Source organism: Micropterus salmoides, unplaced genomic scaffold, assembly GCF_014851395.1.
Source record: "Micropterus salmoides isolate LMB-PRFRI ecotype aquatic unplaced genomic scaffold, ASM1485139v1 Ms_hic_scaffold_17, whole genome shotgun sequence".
NCBI lineage: Eukaryota > Metazoa > Chordata > Actinopteri > Centrarchiformes > Centrarchidae > Micropterus > Micropterus salmoides.
The window spans coordinates 27,957,336-27,980,286 of NW_024040817.1; the positions used below are offsets into that span (position 1 = coordinate 27,957,336).

At 39.4% G+C, this 22,951-nt stretch overlaps 1 protein-coding gene across 2 annotated transcripts in view; it reads right to left on the reverse strand.

Annotated features, from left to right (window-relative positions):
- Positions 1-22,951, reverse strand: part of col22a1 (collagen, type XXII, alpha 1) — a 57,457-nt gene that overhangs the window by 29,031 nt on the left and 5,475 nt on the right. Inside the window, exons 4-23 of one of the 2 annotated variants that reach the window (XM_038725745.1) lie at positions 20,455-20,535; positions 13,791-13,902; positions 12,850-12,973; positions 12,332-12,607; positions 12,145-12,225; positions 11,279-11,395; positions 11,122-11,166; positions 10,943-11,005; positions 10,678-10,716; positions 8,623-8,676; positions 8,465-8,518; positions 8,315-8,368; positions 6,765-6,818; positions 6,644-6,688; positions 4,774-4,827; positions 4,619-4,672; positions 4,035-4,070; positions 3,237-3,266; positions 2,812-2,865; positions 2,617-2,661 (exon numbers count right to left, since the gene is read on the reverse strand). In XM_038725745.1, coding sequence (XP_038581673.1) covers positions 2,617-2,661; positions 2,812-2,865; positions 3,237-3,266; positions 4,035-4,070; positions 4,619-4,672; positions 4,774-4,827; positions 6,644-6,688; positions 6,765-6,818; positions 8,315-8,368; positions 8,465-8,518; positions 8,623-8,676; positions 10,678-10,716; positions 10,943-11,005; positions 11,122-11,166; positions 11,279-11,395; positions 12,145-12,225; positions 12,332-12,607; positions 12,850-12,973; positions 13,791-13,902; positions 20,455-20,535 — 1,472 coding nt within the window. The remainder of the gene's footprint in view (positions 1-2,616; positions 2,662-2,811; positions 2,866-3,236; positions 3,267-4,034; positions 4,071-4,618; positions 4,673-4,773; positions 4,828-6,643; positions 6,689-6,764; positions 6,819-8,314; positions 8,369-8,464; positions 8,519-8,622; positions 8,677-10,677; positions 10,717-10,942; positions 11,006-11,121; positions 11,167-11,278; positions 11,396-12,144; positions 12,226-12,331; positions 12,608-12,849; positions 12,974-13,790; positions 13,903-20,454; positions 20,536-22,951) is intronic. The other variant, XM_038725746.1, reaches the window with a different exon arrangement.

Genomic DNA, 22,951 nt, shown 5'->3' on the forward strand with positions numbered 1-22,951 from the left:
AGACACTTGAGAGGAGGAGCTGGGGTGGCAGCGGGTTACAAGCAGCTCGCAGATGTAGCAAGATTATAGCAGCTTAAATAAGGCGCCTTGTAAGGAATTGCCAATGAATGCTAAGAGGGGAATCATCTAGCTGTCAGCTGATGTAGATGGCCTTGAGTTGGGCTGCTATCAGCTGATGTCCTGGGATTGCTGTGAGCTGAACTAACACTATGCGCGATTTGTTTCCAGGCTCGTAGCTACTACTGAGGATGCTGCAGTCATGTCCTCTGTATTTTTGGGATGTTTAGTAACCATATGTACACTCTTCTTTCTTAGGTTCTTTGTAGTATTTAACAATGTTAAGAAAACTAAGCTAGAAAATAAGACAGTAAAACTTTAACTATTTTCCTGGGAATTTTCCTGGAAAGCATTACGTAATCTGGTAGGGATAAATTATGAGATGGTTATTTTGTTACATTACATTAAGTGAAAGCTAGTTTGTGAGATAACAATGAGCCAGCGAAAATAAATAAACTTAGACTAAGATAAACTAAGATATATCCCTCGCTGTTGTCTGTAATTGAAAAATATCCATTATGATGAACCCTCATATTGTTAATTCAGTCAGTTACATAACTGTAAATGAAGTGAGGCAGCAGCTAAATTCAGTCACAGTCGATAGTAAAGTAGCAAACCTTCTGCTAAAGCTAACATAGTTAGCTTAATATAGCAGTAACTTTGATCGCAGGTTTTGACTTTAAATGGTTAAGCTCCCTTTAAATCACAAAATTAAAAGTAAATGCATTGCTTTCAACCTAAATATTAATGGTATGGTATACACGCAAGCAAAAAAGAGATGCATTTATTCCCTAAATGGGGGAAAAAGTTAAAAGAACATGTTTTCTCCGGATACTTTTACGTTTTTCTCTCGCATTCCCAGAACACCATCACATTTCCATTTGACTGTCCACAGGAAAATCCTGGTGGTTGCTCTTTAACCCAGTTTGTGCCGTTTTTTATGTTTGTTGAAGCTGGCCTGCAGCTCTTTAAGACTGCTCAGGCTGCCCTCAGCTGTCATATCAGGATAGAGGGGAATAGACAGGTCTCAGCACAGGTGACACAGTCGACTGATGAGAGCTTTGCTGCAGTGGAGGTGAGAGTGGTTCAATCTATACCAACTCAACCATACAGCCAACTCTATCAGCGCTGGCAGCAGCGGAGACCACCCTATTATCACAGCTCTCAGCCCACCTTCACCTCCCCACACACACTCTCCCCTGTGCATCTTCAGCTGAGGAATAAGCTAGAGAAAATAGGTCAAGCTCCTAACTGTCTGTTTTTTTTAGGATTCACTTGGAAAGCGTTCCAAGGGGCTGTAAAATGCTTCAATTGGACATCCAATGGAAATATAAAATAAAAGCAAGGATGCACAAAGGGAGATTTTCATAATATTGTGGAATCTAAACTCAATGGGATTGCTTTATTGATGTAAATAAACTATATATCCCCCGACCTCAAAGAGGCTTGTCTGACTGAGGACGAAGTGCGTTCTGGTGGTAGAAAAGTCTTTCATTTGTGGCCAGGGGAGGTTTGCCTCTGCTGCCCAAATGAGCAGCTGCAAATGCTGTTTCCAACATACTGGTGATGAGAAGTTAATTGCTCCCAAGAGAGAAGGGGAATGGAGGTCACAATTTTTGTTAATGTTTTGGAAGAACAAATCATGTTGAACCAATGTGTCTGTTTCAATTACACACTGTGATGGGACCATTGTGGAGTGAGACAGAGGGAATTGAATAAGAGAGACAAGGGACTGGTTTTGTAGATAATTCTACAATCATTGAAAACATCTACACTATAATCTCTCATTATGAGGAATAAATATCAGTTTTCCTAATTCCAGATAATCCTATTGGAATATGATAAATACAGTCATGGAACTATAGTATGAACCTCCAATTACTGCAAGTTAAAGTTTTGCTCTACAAGAGCTTCTCTAAGGGCATCCAAATCTCATTTTAGTCCAAATTCAGTAGAAAGTTTTTCTGCACAATGTCAATACAAAGCCTAGGTACTGGTATGTTTAGGTTTAGGTTGGATAAGGAGAAGTATATGGGATAGGGCCATGGTTAGTTTGAACGTCCGCCATCGGAGATACTGGGCATGATTGTATGCAAACTGAGGAGTACTGCCTCAGATGCTGACATCCCATCATGAAAGTCCCTGATACAGTCTTGCCATAAAAAGTTATAAATTCATGGTTCCATCAAAGTTCAGATTTGCCGTACAAGTCTAAATGCCAGATGCATAAATAAAAGAAAGAATGATAGATTGCCACTTTCCTTTGCCATTTAAGTTTCCAGTTGACCAATAATATAAGTCAATCAAAAAGATTTGTTCTACCTCCACAGTTTAGAGAAATGTTTACAAGACGACTTAACTCTGCCATATCAATATGTGCTGCAAAGTCAGGCATAGACATGTATACAGTACTCAGAAACAACAAAGATGTGTGCAGGTATTTACAACTATGTACTTTCCTGAGCATTTCCTGGTACTGCATAGGTCTAAGAACTGAAGTGATGAAATAATGTGGAGGGGAAATGTTTAGATAGTCCTCCATCAAAATGGGATTCTTACCCTCTGGCCGAACTCTCCAGGCTCCCCAGGTAGACCCGGAGGACCCTGAGGAATAAAATGTTCAGCTACAGTTATATGGGAGAAGTAACCAGCTCACTACAGGTGGCTTTGCCACAACAACAAAATATCAAAATCCAAACAGCAGCAAAGAAGAAATATGTTGGTAGGAAGGAAGTAATAAATCATGATCCTTACTGGAGGCCCTGGGGGGCCATCGGCCCCTGGAGGCCCCTGAGGTCCAGCATCTCCCTAAAACAGGTTGAACACACAAGTATGTATTACACATATCATTATATACGTAATATAACATGTCCTGCTATTTCAGATTACAGTTGATTACAGCTGTTCTGTTGAAATTGTTCAGACTAGACACTAATTATTTTTCACAATTTCCTACAAAGTTAATACACCACAATATAGTTTAGTTGTTTCTGTGTTCATGTTGATCATGGCATTTTTCATAGTAGGAATAATGCTGATTAATGATCTGCTACCCAGTGTTTTACCTAATGTATTGTAGTTCATTTTGATTTTATGATCATTAATACTAACATGCAGTCTTTAAATATGTACTTACTTGTTAATGAGGTAAAGTATATGATTATTGAACAATTACTTACCTTTTCACCCTGTAAGCCTTCTCTGTGAACCTGAAATTAAAAGGAAAAATAAATATTCATATTAGTATTATTGTCAGATCCATTGTGCTACTTACTGTTTAATTATAAAAAACTGTTTAATTACTGTGAAGAAATAAGGCCATGGGCAATGCAGCTGGTAACCCTTATCTCGCACAAATAGTATTTTAGTTTCACAGCATATTTGACATCAAAAACTTGTCTAGGGTTTCATGTAGAAAAATAAACACATTAAGATAATGTGTTCCTGACTCCTTCATAGGCCTGCAACAACGATCATTTTTATTATCAATTAATCTGATAATTATTTCCTTCATAAAAATGTCAGAAAATGGTTACATTTCCTGTAGCACTAGGAGAAGCATGCAGATAGTTTTTTCCAAAACCCAATGAAATTATGTTTATCTACATGATTTAGAAGCTTGGACCAGCAAATGTTTTGCTTGAAAATGACTAAAATTGTTAATTAATTTGGAAAATAGCTGCCGATTTATTATCAGTAAATCGACTAATCAGTTAACTGATTAATTGTTTAGCTTCTTCCACCAGGGGAACCTCTCTGGATATGTGTTTCCACTTAGAACAAGGTTTGTCACTGATCCTAGATAATATGTAGAATATAAACCTTCAACACATGTTTGTTTTTTTGTTGTTGTTGTTTGCTTTTTTGAAAATGCCATTCATCTCCATCGCTTCATTATGCTTTTTATTGCTTAACAAGCCTGTAATTCTGTAAAGAATATAATTCTCATATCCTTTTGGTCTATTTTTGGTACTTACCATATCCCCAGGTAATCCGGGAAGGCCTCTCTCACCCTGTGACGTAGTGCACACAAGGATAAAAAGCCTGTCATTAGAATCAAGAGACTTTCAGGGTAATGCACCTTGGGCAATATGGTAATGATACGCCAATGACCATAATTTATGAGATGACGCGTGTTGAAGTGTGTACTTTTTGTAGGCCCTAAAGGAAAGTGAAATTTGTGGGTAAAATACCAAGGCAATTCTTGTGTGCGCATATGTGTGTGAGTGCATCCTTGTGCATGCATTTGGGTGTGGTATAAGCATGTGTGCACCACTGGAACAATCATCAAAGTCAGTAATTACAGACAGACAAGTGAACTCTGCATTTTATTTTCTCAGACAAATGAGTGGGCTGACTTTGATGGTACACAGAGGAGAGTGGGGAATGTCTGGAGAGTGCAGACAGTAGCTTGGGAGACTAATGATACCTCTTTGAAATGATTTATATCAGTGCAGCTTAATGACATTATACTTAAGGTCAATATCCTCTTTGAATTGTTTGTAATTCAAAGTGAACAGCGTGTTTTACATACAGCACAGGAGGGGTGGGGCGGCCATACCTTGTTGCCTTTCATTCCGCTGGCACCGGGTGTACCAGCCAGTCCTTTCAAACCCTAAGACAAAAGCTTTATTAATACAAAGGTGACACAGCATACCTGTCACAGATGAATATCTGTTTGTAAGTGCAGATAACAGGAGGAGAATGTTAACTTACATCTTTCCCAGGAACACCAGGTTTGCCAGGTAATCCATCCAAACCTGCCTCACCCTAAAATGGAAACATGTGCACAAGAAAGCATGTGTAAAGCATTGCTCAAAGACAATATAAGGTTTAAATAGGCAATGGCTGGCTATATTGTCTAAATAAATACCAGTCTTTATCTTCCACTGACATTAAGCAAAAGTTAGTCACGAAAACTTTTATATTTACTAATGTTAGCACAATCCAATGTCTGGTGAGTTTTTTTGTTTTAAAGTCTGTAACATTTCCAGTTTGTTTGCAACAAATAAAAGTGTTGCATAGTTAGCATGTGCAGCGACAGCTACCATGGCTTCACAGATAAAGGCAAGAAACTTAAATTAACAGAAAATCCAAGGAAACAGAGCAGTGAACGAAATGGAAAAATTTATCAAAAATCAAGACTGAAGGGTCGACAGCAAAGCTAGTAGGCTAGCTCTGAGATGCTGTACTGAGGCACAACGTTCTCTCTAACGGATCCATGACAGCTGAGCTTTGAGCATGCTAACATGCTCACAGTGACAATGTTACGGGCAGGTATGTACATGTTTACTATTTATAGTCTTAGTTTATCTTAGTTTAGCATGCTAGCATACTATCATTTGCTTATTAGCACTAAACACAAAGTGCAGCTGTGGCTGATCGGAATGTCATTAGTTTTGCAGGTATTTGGTCATAAACCAAAGTATTAAACAAGTTGAAATTGACACTAGTTAAGAAGTCAGGGATCACTAAAGTTGTTACAGCTCTTCCTGTGGGGACACGAATGTCTGTAGCCAATTTCCTGGCATTTGATTTATTTCTGTCTGGACCAAAGTGGTGGACCGACTGGTCCGCATAACCACCCCTAGAGCCTAGCATGGTCAGTAGAGAGCAGATTTTTAAGCAGCCCAAAACACTGCCCTGATTTCAACCCCAGGTGACTCCATCTAAACCGAGGCAAGTACTTTTCCAGTTTTCAGCTACAGGAAATTGCTTAAGACTGACTGACTGGCTGAGAGACAGCTCTAAACCTGGCATCAGCATGTCTGAATGGAGCTTCGGTATACCTAGAACTTGCTACACAGCCTCATGCCATATGGAAATGTAATAAATGTACTGATTCCGTGTTCACTGCTTTATACAGACCCCTTGTAAAAATGTTTCAAATTCAAATTCAAGTTGGAATCTCAGCATGAGACAACAGCAATCGTTACAACTGTTTCCTCTATCTCCCTGCTGTGGTTACTCGACCTCATAGTATCACTGAAATCATGATCACAAAAACATCTTGACAACTTGACTTCAGTTGGAAACCTCTGTGATGCAGCGAGATAACCGTTCATTAATTTATGAGCAGTCTGAATTTCATTCTAACATCATTGTGTTGGCAAAATGAGGAAGGTGTTAGCATCTCAGAGGAAACTTCAGACATCAACAGATCTTTAGTAGTCCTGAATAAGCTGCATTATAGCCAAACGCCCCCACAGAATCCCAGACAGGAAGTATGGAGAGTGAATCAAGGAAGCCACATCTGTCTGCACAATTACGCCCCTCAGTTCTCAGTTCCTCTGAGAAGAATGTGCTCTCTCAGAAGTTTACCCTGTCATCAGCATTTGCAGTATGAATTCTGTACAGGTTCAATCTAACATCATGGTTCAAATCCCAGGCCATGCTGGGAAAATGTGAACAGGGAAAATAAATGAGCAACTCTCTCCCAGAAACTACCATTTTGATCAAGTACTCTTGAGGAAGATGCTGAACCCCTATCTGCTGCAGTGGATCTATGAGGCCATATATCATCTTTTTAAATTCAGCAATTCAAATTTGATTTGTTATATCATGGAAATAGAACTGTATTACTTACCCGGGGTCCCGGAGTTCCTTTTTCACCTTTTATACCTATATCACCCTAAAATAAAACACAGGACAATGATTATTATCATTATCAGATCTTAACCGATCACTTGCATTCAGACTATACTCACAGTGACACCTTTTGGTCCCGGTGTGCCAGGAATTCCTGCATCTCCTTGAATTCCCTATATGATATAAATGGAACAACATTATATTAGTGGGTGTTATTGACTTGGGACTCTCCACTGTGTCCACTGACTCAGCAATATACTGTAGGCCAACTGGTGGACTGCTGAGTCAGAGCTGAATCAATGTGAGACACTTTGCTGACCACTTTTTATTGACAGGAACCCCCCAACCCCCCAATGGGAAAACCTTAAACTTTGACCTCTGACCTATTGCAACAATATAACATCTGTTTCTATTTTGCTTTTAATAAGGTTTATAACAATTAACATACTGTGTGTAGGAAAATTATGTTTTAATCAGTATTGCCAGCTGGATTTTGAACGGTTTGCTTTATGACTAAATGAAAAAAACAATGTTACTGAAGTGTAATTTGACCTCTTTACAGTGCTCTAGAGTAAAACAGCAGCATCAGTGGGTTAATCAGATCATTCACTAATGGACTGTAAAGAATAAGTGATTGAATATGACTTTTTCACAAAAGACATTTTGACTTGTCACAGAGTGTACAGGTGTAAATAATAAAACCAATGATGTCTGAATTCCATCCATCTACACTCCTGAGAAAAATAGCTAGCTCTTTGGCTGCCAGCTAGATGTTTGACTGTAACTAGTTAGCGGCAGTCGCTTTGTCTCTGCCGTTTATGCTAGGTAGCTAGCGTACAGCGCTCAAGAAGGATTTTTTCCTTGGAACAGCTGTCTTTTGTTGTGGAAATGGAATTAGTGAGAGAAGAAATACTTAACCATACAGTAAATATCCATAAAAACAAAACAATGTGTTAAAAGAGACTATGGTGGTGGTTAGAATTCTCTGTGAGTTAAACTATGTTGAGTGACCCCTTTCACTGACTTCACACATAGTCATTTGATTCAATATAAAAAATCAATAGTGGAGTTTTAATAAAACCACATTCCACAAAACATTTTGCCACATGTAGCCTACTACAGATTAGGCACCATATTTGCAAAGCTAGCTAACAATGGTTAAGCAACAAGGTGACAGGCTTCTATTTGAGTGTTCACCTCCTTACACACAAATATTTTAGTTACTTTATTTATTTTGTGTTATGGTAATTTCACACCACATCTTAATGGTAATACTATATACTACATACTTTTTCCTACCGTCTTTCTCACGCAGTCTCTACCCTCTACCATGAACTGATGTAGTATTCCCTGTTTTGTATCAAAAGGGGGCGATCATTTCCTCCAGTCCTGAGATGAGCAGCCTGTCAAAATCCATTGGCCAAACCTGAGCCAGAATCCCTCCCTCCTCCCACTTTTGGCTCTTTTAACCAGCTGCTGCTTCGTCCAAGGGAAAGTCAACCAAACTGCCCCCGCTTTTTACAGGAAATCGATAACAGGCTGAAAGGTAATGGTCCAGAAAAACATATATACGCCCACTTAACAGAACAAGTGCGTCTCTGAGATCAGAGCCAAATGCATGTGCATTGGCTCATGAATGGATAAAATATGGGAAGACCAATTCACACACTTTTTGTCCAGCTGGTCCTGGCAGACCTGGATCACCAGCCCTTCCTGCTCCACCCTATTTACAAAAAGAGAACATACAAATGTAAACACACATTTGCAAACCCAGTGTGTGCCAAACCCAGACAGACATATCAAAAAATGTATTTCTTACTTTGTCTCCTTTGTCTCCAGATAAGCCATCAATACCTGGCACACCACCAAGTCCCTGTCAGACGATAGGAAACACATAATTAATACAAGTATGTGAACTTTTAAGATTCAACAATCAACAAGAAATCCTCCACATGTCCAGGTCCACAAGTGCCACACCTTCTCTCCTTTTTGTCCAGGAGCACCTGTCAACCCTATTGTGCCTGAATCACCCTGTAAACAGAAGGTAAGTATTTACTTTGACTGTGCTGTAATACATAAGCATGCAAGATGTCCGGTTATACAGGCGATGATGGCGTGCCGTCAGAATATCAACCTGGTAGCATCACAGAACATCATTTAGTACATGGTGGTTGGAGGATTAATGTAGAAGCAAGTACAAATGTTAGAGATGAATTGGTGTGATTAATCGAACAGTGGAACACACAGTCACACAGACATTTGGACAAAAGGTAGTTAACATTACACACAGAACACAAAGAGTTAACAAGTCAAGATACACAAAAACACATACACACTTTTGAGCAAATGTTTGGGAGCCAGAATATGCTAACAGCTGTCAACAGCTTCACCAAGACCCACTATGGTCTGGTCACACATCCAACCAAAGACTCAAGGAACAATGACTTTCCATTGTCCTCAATGTTGCACTTTTGGTTTGTACACCGATGTCCTATGCTATGCCAAGGAATCCCTTGCAATTCGAAAGCTGGACTGAGTGAAAAGTAATGGCTGTTAAATTACACAGTACCACAAGGTCTTGCCCACCATAAGACTTCCCTGTGCTTCATAAAGCACTTTACAAGTCACAGAAGGTTGCCCTTTAATTACTTTAGGAGCTTATATCATTTTAACACACGTCATTTCTTTCATCATAGAGATTAGGAGAAAGGTCCCCGCTCTGCTGTGCCCTATAGCAAAAAAGACATTATCTATAACAACACTGCTACACGGGGAACTGACTGTTCTTGTCGGTTAAAGATGCAATTAGAAGCAATCAAAGCTGGATGGATTCACTTTCACCCCATGCGTCTCGATGACCGACATAGCCATTTTTAACCACAGCTTGAAGTCAGCTTACGTCATGTTTTTGCACCAGCTTTTGAAAAGTTTACAACAACAAATTGCAGCCTTCTCTGGGAGAAAGTGAAGACAGATGCTCATGCAAAAAGTAAGAAATAGAAAAGCAACAGGGATGCTCCACATTAAAGTTTGCTTTAATGCAGTTTTATCAAACCAGCAAGGTCTCCAGCAGCAAGCACTATGAAATGAAAATAAATTTATCATGAAATGAGTTCAGCTGTCTGTCTGACTACATTACTAACATTAAAATAAGATGGATCTCTAGAGGTATATACTAAAGGTACCTCTGTATTATCCAAAAGAATATACAGATGCATTTGCAAAACTATCACAGCCACAAGTGAGAAGACCATGTCTCGTCTTCTAGACCTCTTGTGGCCATTTTAAGTGTCCCTCCCTGGACAGCTTGAATGATGCATGCCAAAGATTTTGTCTCAAGAAATAAATTATACTCTGCGACTCCCAGCTGGCAGTGCCAAGCAGAACAGAGGCTGTGATTTGAGGTGGGTGGGCATCTGCGTAGGCCTGCCCTCTCTGCTACACATCCTCTGTGGTAACACGTCCTTTAATTCTGACAAGAACAGCTATGAGCATTTTCCTGGCCACTCCCTGACAGAAAAGAGGTTGAATGTATAATAACATACATAAAAGAAAAACATGAAACAAAAGAAAAGGGAAAGATAGAAAATGTGATTTTTTTTAAGAAATAAAGATCTACATGCATATAAAATATGCACAGAGTAGGGCTGCACCTAATTGTAGATTAATCTGTCGATTATTTCCTCAATTAATCGATTAGATGTTTGGTCTATAAAATGTCAGAAGATGGTTTAAAAAAAAGGTCAATCAGTGTTTCCCAAAGCCAGAGATGACTTCCTAAAATGTTTTGTTTTGTCCACAGCTCAAAAATATTTAGTTTACTGTCATAGAAGAGTAGAGAAACCAGAAAATATTCACATTTAAGAGGCTGGAAGAATTTTAACTTTTATTAAAATATTATTATCTAAATAGTTAGCAGTTCATTTAATAGTTGACAATTAATCGATTAATTGTTGCAGCTCTAGCACAGAGACAAACGTATGTGGGTTAGCATGATGCTCATGCAGCGTCAGGAAGAGCAGGTTTACTTACCTTCTCACCTCTGTCACCTTTGACAGAGATTATGTTGCCCTGCAAATAATTAATCAATACGGATCAATTATTGTCGAGGCAGAAAGGAAGAAAAGCAGATAAGATAATAGCTGAAAGGCGTTCAATCTGAAATGTGTATCATAGTATGTCTACTGTACAGTACCAACAAAGCACTAAGCAGGATGAGCTGACACGCAATCAGTTAGCTTATCTGTCCATAAAAAACAAAACAACACTTGTAAATGCACACTTTAAGATTTCATACAGTTTCTCCTTTTACTCCTTTGGCTCCTGGCGGTCCGAGGGCACCCTTAGGGCCAGTGTCACCCTGAAAATGTAGGCATGTTCACACAGTAAAAAAGTAGAACAATCAACTCTAGAACATATTGAAACTGTAGTCTTTTGTCACACACAAACTTGTACTGAAAGCCAATGATAGATGACCTTTTCACCCTTAGGACCTGCAACACCGGGTACACCGATCTCTCCCTGTGAGAAATGAAACCACAGTCGTCTCTTGAAAGCCATTAAAGAAAGGATTCCTACTCATCTGTGGAACTCACAGACGGGGATACAGTCTAGTAAAATCAGGAGGCTTTACCTTCACTCCTGCAGGGCACGAGCAGTTCACTTCAGGGCCTCTTTTTTGCTCCCCAACAGTAGGTGTTGGAGTGGGGATCTCTATAGGGGGGGCCTCTGTCACAACTTTCTTAGGACACTGAAATGACACGATTTATGCCATAAGTAATGGTCAGCCCAAAAATATTGTAGCAGTAGTGGTTTCAGGAATATCTGATGAACTTTAAGCCACTCTGGCTTTCACACATGTTGTAATAGACATTTGGGAAGCTAGAATCAGTGCATCTTAGCAGTCGATTGCTTTTTAAAGTTTTATTTATTTTATATTGTCTAAGAAAACAGACTGAGACCAGAGTCTCCTTTTAGGCTGTGCCCTGTGTACACATGTTAACATGTACAGGAGACACACAAACAAGTCATAGTTAAAAATTAGTTACAACATACAAAAAGCAAAAGCTTAATTAAAACATACAAAACCAAGACGTACAAATCAAGGGAAACAATTGCATGAATCATCATAATGATTCTACATAATATTTCTAAATTGGGTTAGTGACACCAGAGTGTTTAACTTGAGTTTGCTCTGCAATTTGTTCCATAAATATGGAGCAAAAGAACAGAAAGCCGTCCTACCACACTCTGTGGAGACAGCTGGAGTCTGTAAAGTAATCCACATCTGTGAATTTTACATTTATTACTCAAGTGGAAATCAGGGATGATATAGTTTGAAATTTGGGAAATACACTTCCTCCTGTTCTTGCGAGAGTTAGATGGGAAGATCAATACCACGCTCGCCTATTTCTACTGTTAGACAGCCAAATCTTTAATGAATCTCCATTGTGGAACTAGATATGGCAGGAAATATTTGACACTGCCTACAATACTCACAGGTCCATTGGGTAGATCACAGCAGGTCTCCAGCTCTGCGTGCTTGGAATCACAGTAAATCATCATCCTCTGGAGGTCAAACTGCATGGACACAGACAGACAGTTGATAACAGAACAACAACGAGAAATGAACCTTGGTTCACTACATGAGTATGCTAAACTACCACACATGCAGGTAAAGACTCACATCAACTGGAACACTGTCATACAGCCTCTTCCCAATCACTGTCTTTCCCTGGATATCAATGTCGTCCCTGTATTCGATGGGCAAAGTCTGGATGTGCTTGCAGTCCAGGTACAGAGACACAGACTTGGCTTCCACGCTGAGGGCAATCTTGTGCCAGTTGCGATCAAACAGGTTGTCAACCTCAGGGTTCTTGAACACAGTTCTGACAGCATCTTTTGTCAAGCCGACAGCATTGTACTCCACCGCCTTGTTCTCGCCATCCAGGCGGATGGACACCTGACAAGTCAGAGGCAGGATAATGTAAACGATCAGTCAGTCAACTTCAAGCCGACAGGTAGAGAAATACAAAGAGTTTAAACCTTGTTTTCTGTGGAGGCACAATATACATAACAGTACATAATAAAGCCAGTTGAAGGTACAAGGTTTAGACATCTCAAATTGTTGCTTTTTAAGATAGGATTTGGGGGACATCAGTTTTAGAAGAAGAGAAAAGTTACATGGACATTTGGCTGACCCACCTGTGGGATTCCATATTTGTCAAAAACCTGCCAAAGGTACCAGTCTTCACGTCTTGAGGTTTTCCTGAATTTGAATGTCGTCACAAAGGCATATTCATCGGGCAACCCTTGAGGAAACACATCTCTGCAGAAGAAGAGTACATTGTTACTGCTAACATAAACTGTATATGTGATGCTCTACAGCTGCAGTGAACCCATTAAAGTTTAGAAATGATGTACAAACCCAATTCAGTAGCAGCAAATGTTTGCCCTGTGGTTCCCCAACAGGTTACTCTGGCCATGACTTTACTAGTGAAAGATATTCTTTTTTAAAAAAGAATATTGTTGAAATTTAATTGTTAGCACCAGAACCAGACTGAGAGATTAAAAGGCTCAGGTCGAAAATTCTGTATCATAAATTATTTATTCTAAAATTCAGATATATTTTGAGATACTAGAGTTTTGATTCCCATGAGCTGTAAGCTGTAGTCATCAAGATTAAAACAAACGACAGGCTTGAAATATTTCACTTTATGTGTAATGAATCTAGAACATATGAAAGTTTAATTTATAAAATAAAATTACAGAAGAAAAACCTTTCAAGGTACAAGGTTGTACAGCACAAGGCTGCATAACAAAATTAAATTCGTAGTTCCTTCATGCTACATACACAACATATATTTAAGTATAGACCTATATTAAAATAAGGTAACATATCAAATAAAATAAAACAATATATACAGTTATTTACATACATATATACTTACACGTGTACTCCCAAACATTCCACAGTGCTTTTTTGAATTTGCATCTGAGGTGAATGTAAACAGCAGCAACCAGATGATAATATGGTTTCATATGGTTTCCACAATATTATAATCTTTTTAAAATGCTTTACAAATACTTAGAAGAATATTTAATGTGCACTGTATTGTTTGCAGAACAACAGGATGGTCACTTACTCTGTTTGCTGTACAATGGGCATGGTGCCAAGGCGGACATAAGAACTTTGGCCTTCATCATCTTTGGTTCCAAGAATATCTCTCACATTGAAGTACTCCATCAGGTCGAACCCTGCAGCAACATAGTAAAATAGCCTTGTTGGGCTCAAGACAGTCTATCATACACACATAAACAAGCCCACAGCTCTTGAGTCGTGAGGTTGAGTTATGGTTTTGTCAGATTTCTCTGGGTATACTGAGGTTTAATTGGGTCAGTCCCACCACACCCTGCAGCCACTGTGTTTGTGGCTTTTTGGAGAAAGATTAAAATCACAGCATTACTGAATAACTGGAAAATACAGCCATTTGTTGGCCATTCAACTTTTGTTAGATTTGCTGCCAGAGGGAAAAAATCCTTGCCATCACTGGTGTGAGTCTGAGAGTGTGTGCACGTGAGTGTACATTGCACAGCGTGTGATGTGAAGTGGTGTAACCACAGATCATATTTAGGTGGTTTAGAAAGGACACTCCCTTGTGCAACAAACAAGAGCTGTAGCTATGGTAATGCCAGCAGCATGAGAGCTTGAACAGCACTAATGCTGCCAGTTTGTCCAGCCGATGTCACTGAAAGCCGGTGGTTAAGTTGTGTGGATTCAGCTCTTCTGAAAGTATTCTGTGCAATTAGCGAGGCAACTGGATGAGGACAACATGAACATATTGCTGCATGGCCTTAGTAATGCAGCAAAATCTATGAGATGTAAGGTTTACGGTGGGAATATTAACACCAGGGCAGTAATCTACCAAAGAGGAAACCGTAACATTAAGGTGGTAATGTGAGAGTCTGGCAAAAGCTTTGTGGATGTCATTAGAAATAGCCTGGAAACAGGTGGTTAAGACACACGGGCTGCTGCTGTGCCATTAGCAACAGAGTAAAAAATAACATTAAAAAACAAGAGCTGTGTCTCAGATGCACGGTTAGGGGTAACAGATTACTGTGCCCTCAGATTACTACATTCACCACATGAAGTTTATCTGTGCTGATTGTACATGAGTTAGACATTTTTGTTACAAAGCAACAAAGTGGAATTCCAGTACTTTTGGCGGTAACTAGAAATGTAACTGATTGTATAAATTTAACACAATTACAATTACTGAAATTTAAATAGGTTCCTAACTCGTTTCTTATTCCCTAATATATGATCTAACATCATGGCGGCACAATGCATCAATCAACTGACCCTTCGCTAAGCCCCGCCCTCCTTACTGTTGCTAAGTCCGACAAACTGTTGCCGCTGCTACTGTCCATTACTGCACTTCCCGGAGAAATATTGTTAAATTTGTTGGAAAAAGCGATCTCAGAAAGAAGCAGATATACATTATACATACGTTATACATTTGAAGGTTGTATTCACGCTGTCAAACTGGCTCAAACTGACTCAAACGGAAGTGAAAAAAATGAAAGATAGAAGCTTAAAAATACAGCCAAAAAAAGCTAGAAAACTAATGTTTTTGCATACGAGTCAATGGAGCACAGCCATGAAAGTGTCAGACCTCAGTTAGAGTGAGTCATATACTGTGCTATGATTGGCCAGCTTTGTATTTGGGGTTGTGGCTTAGCGAAGGGTCAATTAGCATAACAGTTGACAGTTAGGCAATGTGAGCTTGCTGCCCTGGAAATATGGACATTATGTTTCCATCCGCATGATCAAGGACTACAGTATGGTGGTGAATCTAATCTTCATGCAGATGTGAGAACTTTATCCACATCAAAGACCACTTATTCTAATCTTCTGAAGCACCTAGCAAAACAACACCCTTCTATAAAGCTTATCACAAAAGACCCTGACCCGACCAAGGAGGTGCCTCTCCATTCAAACTGCCCGGGCATTATTGGAAACCCATGAATTTGTCTGCCAGGCAGAACAAAACAGACTGACTACCAGGCATGTTGTTCCACTACCTACTTTTCATCATAGTGATAATTTGACAGTTGTCTTGCCCCTCACATATTTGTAAATATTTGATTATATCTTTTCATGTGACAACACTGAAGAAATGACACTTTGCTACAATGTAAAGTAGTGAGTGTTCAGCTTGTATAACAGTGTAAATTTGCTGTCCCCTCAAAATAACACATCACACAGCCATTAATGTCAAAACCGCTGGCAACAAAAGTGAAAATGTCCAAATTGGGCCCAAAATGTCAATATATTGTGGGGCCACCGTTATTTTCCAGCACTGCCTTAACCCTCTTGGGCATGGAGTTCACCAGAGTTTCACAGGTTGCTACTTGAGTCCTCTTCCACTCCTCCATGTAGACATCATGGAGCTGGTGGATGTTAGAGACCTTGTGCTCAATAGGGTTTAGGTCTGGAGACATGCTTGGCCGGTCCATCACCTTTACCCTCAGCTTCTTTAGCAAGGCAGTGGTTGTCTTGGAGGTGTATTTGGGGTCGTTTTCATGTTGGAATACTGCCCTGCGGCCCAGTCTCCGAAGGTAGGGGATCATTAATGGCTGTGTGATGTGTTATTTTGAGGGGACAGCAAATTTACACTGTCAAACAAGCTGTACACTCACTACTTTACATTGTAACAAAGTGGCATTTCTTCAGTGTTGTCACATGAAAAGATATAATCAAATATTTACAAAAATGTGAGGGGTGCACTCACTTTTGTGAGATGCTGTATGTGTGTATTAATAAGAGAATTGAAGCAGATATTTAAAACAAATGCTAAAGTTACTTTCCCTAGTACTCTTTAATACTTTTATATGTAGTAATTGGTAAAGTAATTAAATTATCAATCACATACATTTTATAACATTACCACATTCTTGCCTTGTGGCAAGACATTAGATTAAGCCACAGAGACCGTCGTCTCAATCAGGATGATTAGCATATCTAACAGTGTTGGAGCAGACAGACCGATTATTGCAGTTGTGGTAGGTTTCCCATGTTTAAAAGCAAAGCACAAACTCATACTTGCACACATTTCAAGCAGAACACATGCAGTTAACTGGATAAAAAAGCTTTGAAAGATTGAAATCTACTGATAAAAGTCTGATATAAAGGCCTTGTCTTCCTTTTGAGAATGACAGCGCTAAATCTAGCACTGACCAGTAAAACAAATTAGCAGGTAAAAAGGTAAAGCGACTAGTGTTTGCTCAGCATTTGGTGATGCCATACAAAAGTTGTGTTTTGCTGCTTATCAGTCTGGCTGAAGGGTTGCTCGAGGAAGCCATGCAGCTGTGAGTTTTGCTGGCCTTGATTCTCTCTGTCTCCATGCTTGCATCGTGCACATTCGCTCACCACGCCGTTTCTGTGGCTGTTCACGGGCCATCTCAGCACAGAGCTGTAATTTGGACTGGCAGTGTATAGTGTATAATCAACCCAAAAAGTTATTTTGGACAGCCAAAAACGACCAATGGGGTGATCTGCGGGAAAAGCCAGATGAGTTCACTGACTGGGAAAGGCAAACGCATACATACAGCATTCTTTTGATCAGAGCAGATGGCAACATTTGTGCAGCAGATAGTGAGCGCAGAGCCGCAAAGACACTTTGCAGCCTCTTGTGTGCTCAATAGCCTGAGGGGTCAGACTAGACAGCCCATGATAAATACAAGTCTGACTCAAACCACAGGTCTCTTGGCTGTCAAATCATAATCAGTGGCAAATAGTCTTGACATTTCTCATGGTGAATTACACTCTCTCTGCACCCGCAAAGAGAGCTTTTATTGTGTAATTATAAGTGGGAGCCTACAGAAGCTGCTGCCGTAGTAACGATAAATACTGTTTGTGTAGTAGTTCTCTGTATGTAGACAAAAAATCTATGTGCTTAGCCACAATCTAAAAAAGAATACTTAAGTAAGTTTGACAATGTATATCTTGAAAGGCCACAGTTACAGACTAGTTACAGACTTAGTGCATTTTGGAAAACCCCGGATATCTTTGTCATGTGAAAGAGTTTCAGACCTCGGATCGCTGTTTATAAAGTGGGGCCCAATGCAGGTTTTGGCTCCTAGATCTGATTATGACAGAACTGTCTGTGCTATTTTGTAGATAACAGTCCTTATAATTTCTCTCACACTGGCAACAAATTTTTTTCTGGTGACCTACCTTAGCCTCTTGATGTACTCATGGTGGTCCTTGGCCCACACTGTGGGAACCACTATCATAGAGAAATCCATTTCTAAATAAATACACCATGACAGTAACTAAGAATTTTAAATGATTATAGTAGTTCTAGGGGAGCACCATTTCATTTGTGGCACTGGTTGCTAAATGTAAACAAAATATAAATCAGTGTGGTGTGCAGTATATTTAAGGTGTATTCTACAATAACCTAGCTTTTGGTTAGATGAAAAAAAGATTTTCTCATATCGCTTTTCCAATGGAACAAGAGTTGGATATGAATGTGACTTAGAAAGACAAACAAAACACAGCCCAAAAGATTTATTCCAATCAAGAGCGCTTACAGCGAATTTGACAGCATGGTAAATCTGTTTAATAAAACATCGGTGAGTTTCACTGATTTATCTAAAGTTTGTTCTAATTCCTTTGCAGTTTAGAGGAAAAGGATAATTAACACAGGTATCTGATCAAATGTCTCGACAGTGGGAATGATGCTGTCAGCTATGAACAGAAGCACGTGCTCCTCTGCCCTGTACTGCCAAATCACCCTTGATTGGCTGTTCTATAACTCTGACCAAAAAGTCACTTTAAATGAGAATGTGAGTGTATCAAAGCAAAGGTTTAAACAGTTAACAGTTTTGTAACTCATAAGGAATGCCTTGAATAAAGTATCATTAGATTTGAAACAATGGTCTAGAATATTTTACAAATCAAATATCAGCCTGTCATTGTCATCCATCTCTGATGGTTTGAAACTTGCAAAGACATTTTATTTACTTGCCATTTCTTTTTTTGTAATTCTTTTTTATCTGGTTAACACAGCAGGCTTAAAGTATAAAGTACTTCACAGACACTGCTGTCTGTCTGGGGGTTTTCTGTGTGGAGTTTGCACATTATGTCTGCATGGGTTTCCTCAAGGTGCTCTGAAGCCTGAAAACATGGAAATTAGATGGATCGGAAACATTAAATTTGTCGTAGGAGTGAATGTGCTTGTTTTAGTTTTCAGCCCTGTGATAGACTGCCAACCTGTCTGGGGTGTACCCTGCCTCTCATCCAGTGCATGCTGGGACAGGATCCAGCACCCCAAAAATCCAGAAAATGATTAGTGGGTAAACAAAATGTGTGGCATGTTTGATTTGTGGATGAATGTGAATTATTCCCTATTATATTTTAAATGAATTCCTCATTGGAATACCCTGCTTCAAAAATGTAATTGCTTTGGGTTTCGGGGAGATTTAGTGAGCCATGAAGGCTGAAATGCTGTTTTATAGAGACCTTTGTAGCCTGACAAGAATACATTTCTTAAGAAACACAGACTGCTTCGATTTTGCGGGAAAAAAAATACTTAACACTGGCAAAATGTCAGTAATTTGCTATCAAAAAGCACATATCAGTTGACCCCTCGTTTTGACACAGATTTTCAGGTGCCAGCCAAATGTGTTGAGAGTCAAACTTACTCTAAAACACACTCTGACATCTCTCTTTCCATGAAGTTCAACATAGCAGGAGTCCAAACAGTCATGCCTGGGCATCTGTTTTTTCTCTTAGTGTGATGGATGTGGGTGGGAGACACAGACAGGAACACAGATCCCCCAAAAGACGCTTTTATAACAACATCCGACCTTTCTGGAGAAACGCTATTCAAGAGTTCTGAGAAACCTTCAACATTGCAGTGTGGAACAAATGAGACAGGAGTGGAGATCATTTGTTGCTGCCATATGCGCCAGTAGGCATAAAGGGCAGTAAGTAAGTAAGTTGGAACACGTGAAATAAAAACATGATTACTAGCAATGTGCTTTACTTAGTAGACAACTAATTCAACCGTTGAACTTGAGAATCACAGCTGCATGTGAAGGAACATATCAGTGTGTATGCCAGTTTTTCCTCCATAGAGGGTTAATAGTGTAATATTTTGTGAATTATTCGCTTTCTTGTTGAGAGTTAGAGGACTAGATCATGTATAGTAAATACTAAGCTACCACCAACTGCCTGTTAGCTTAGCTTAGCATAAAGGCTGGAAGCAGGGGGAAACAGCTAGCTTGACTGCTAACCATCTTTGAATTTGTGATGCTAAAACGTTGACAAAAAAAAATACACAACTGAAGCAAGTTTGAAGGGTTTACTAATTGATTTTCCATATCATATGAAAATGGATGGAAGCCAATGGCTGCTTGGAACCAGAGACAATACTACTTTTCTAAAATACAGCAACTTGGATTTCAAAATAGCTGTGATGTAAAGTGGGAAACCGTGGGTAAATTCAAGTCGGACAGCATTTTGGTTTTGCAAGTACATTGACTTTTTATAAGACAGAAAATGAATGTGCCATAAAAGTAGCATTTTTTGAGTCATGAATAAAACCAATTCAGTTTCCAGTCAAAAAGAAATTGTGAGTGAAAACGGTATGAATCTTCATATATAGAAAAGTTTCTCTTTGTTTCTTGTCATGTAAAAAAGCTAAATGTGGGAGTGTAGGAAATGTGAAAGAACTTTGTGGTTGACGAGTATTGCCAGCTCTGCGTGTTGCCAATAGAAAAGCAGCAGTTTGCACATACCTGGAACCTTTTCAAGACCATAACTGGTGCTGTTGGGCTTAAACCGATCAGGTTGAACCTTCATGTTTGGACACAGGACATCTGAGGAGAAAGGACATCTCTGTTAGACACTGCAAATCAGGATATGGTGATCATTTGTGAACACAGTGGGGCAAAGAGAACTGTTGACACTTTTATCACAAACTTGGTATCTTCCTGTGTTTTCATTTTATAACTAGAAGCAGTCATTCTGAAGCTTATGAGTGGTCAGATGAAAAAGGTGTGAAGTGTTGGATTGTTTTAGGAAGTGGTGATCTCACTGAAACGGAGCCTTTGAACTGAAATGTGATCTGAAGAGCACCGGCGTGGGCAGACTGCCCTCCATCTCTCCTGTCAAAGCTCCTGATGTCTGATGTCGGGGGAGTGGAGTTTGTGGGTTGGGGGGTGGCTCTACAAGTGCAGGAGGCACATCCACAGGCCCACGAAGCAGTGACAGTTTTATATTTCAACACACACACATTTCAGTGACGGTGGTGACAGTGAGAAAGGCAACACCAGCAGGTTATGTTTTTATTGGCAGGAGGGGCGTTATCTATTTATGTCAAGATTCCAACTTCACTACTAAAGAACACAGATATGGATCCTGTTTAGTTTATTAGATGTAAACATTGGCTTAGAGATGAGATTGATGTTTTTAAAGGGTCAGTTCACCTAAATCAGCAAAAACAACACACATTTTGTCACTTTGAGGTGGAGAGTTTGTTTTATGGCTGTCAACGCACTGACCATTTACATTTATAAATGTAATATCTTCTTGTCTTTCCAGAAACATTGTTCCAGTGTCTGTGGATTTCCTAGAGTAATTGGGACATGTTGCCAACTGGTGGGTTCAATACTTTGGTCCAGATTGAAATAGCTCAACAACTATTAGATGGATTACAATGCCATTTGATACAGGCAACTTTTGTCCTTTCCATGTAGCACCTTCATCAGGTTCAAAATTCCACTGTTTAGTACTTTGGTCAGCCTCAGCTGTACTTTGTGTTTAGTGCTACTTCCCATCGGCTAGCATGCTAACACGCTAAACCAAGATGGTGAACATGGTAACCATTATACCTGCGACATTATCAGGTTAGCATTGTCATCGTGAGAAGGATAGTGCATTTACATTTGACAAGGTGAATATGAATAAAACCTTCTCACCCATCCCACACGGCAAGATACATTTTCATGTTGTTGATTAGGTATGACAGCAAATCAAATCAGAGGAACTTCTCATTAAATGTAATATTAGCCCAACAATTTGTCTGTGTCCTGATTGTCAGTGCTAAATATTGTCTGTGGCCAAAAATATCCCAGTGAGGCACTCCAACTTCCCTAATAGATCAAGTATCTGCCAAACACCCACTAACAAACCTTGCGATTTTCTTAAATCACAGCTATAAAAGTTATCATGTTAGAGTGGCTTTTAACCTTTGTGGCGTTCATTATGTGGACAGCTCTGTTGACATGGCTTGTTTTTCTGTTCAGTGCAAAGCCCAGAGCATGCCTAATAGGAAAATCCAAGTGGCTAATTTGACTGTCAGTATCTGAAAACCTTTTCACTGTTTTACTGTCTACTTTTACTGTTAGCTCCATTTCACATGGTTTATTTCTAATTTCAGCTGGATAGTTTGTCCTTGTCTGTCATCAGTTTCTTTAGTAGTTAAATTAAAGGAATCTTGTTCATTCTTAAAGTCTTTTGAAAGTGATAATTGAAGAGCTCAGAAAAGAAAAGATACATGGTTTATTTTATTTATAAAGCCAGCCAGTCTACCAAAAATGATCATTCTGTGAATGAATGTAAGTGCGTCACTCCTTTTTAAAGACTGAGTTGCTGCACAGCCCTGAGACTTAGCATGCTAGATTGTTGAGTTACTCCCTGCACTTGTGGCCCTAAAGCTATAATTTAGGGATCCGGCTGTGAGTTAAAATGGTAGCAATGTTAAACCTGCCTGTGGATATGAATGTCTCAGGCAGGTTCATAGTACCAGCAGAAGCTGTAGCATTACACACCCAACAACCACCATTTGTTTTTCAGCCAGAGACTGAAACATTTTTAATTCTTACAATTACCCTCGTTGCCTGTCATCATTATGGCTGCTGAATTTTTTAAACACACTGTAGGCGTTGATAAGAGCTTTGATATTAGAGCTCTCTGTCACTAGGGTCATGTAAGGTGAAGTGTGTGATTATGTGCGTTGGTATTCTTAGGTGAGGCCACACATGCTCTAATGAATCAGTGCAGAATAAGGAGTGTCCATTTTTAAACATATAGATTAAAAGGTGAAAACATTTAGCATGGACACTGGGGCGGCTGCACTGGGCCCGCTTGAAACATTAGAGCTATAATTTTCTGGGTGAAAATAACTTGCATTGCTCAGTGAGCCAATTGTGCTGACCACTGATATACTTGGAGACTCACTCCTGGTGATTTTAGAGATTACATAAAGAAAACACTGGAACTTTCTTTGGTCAG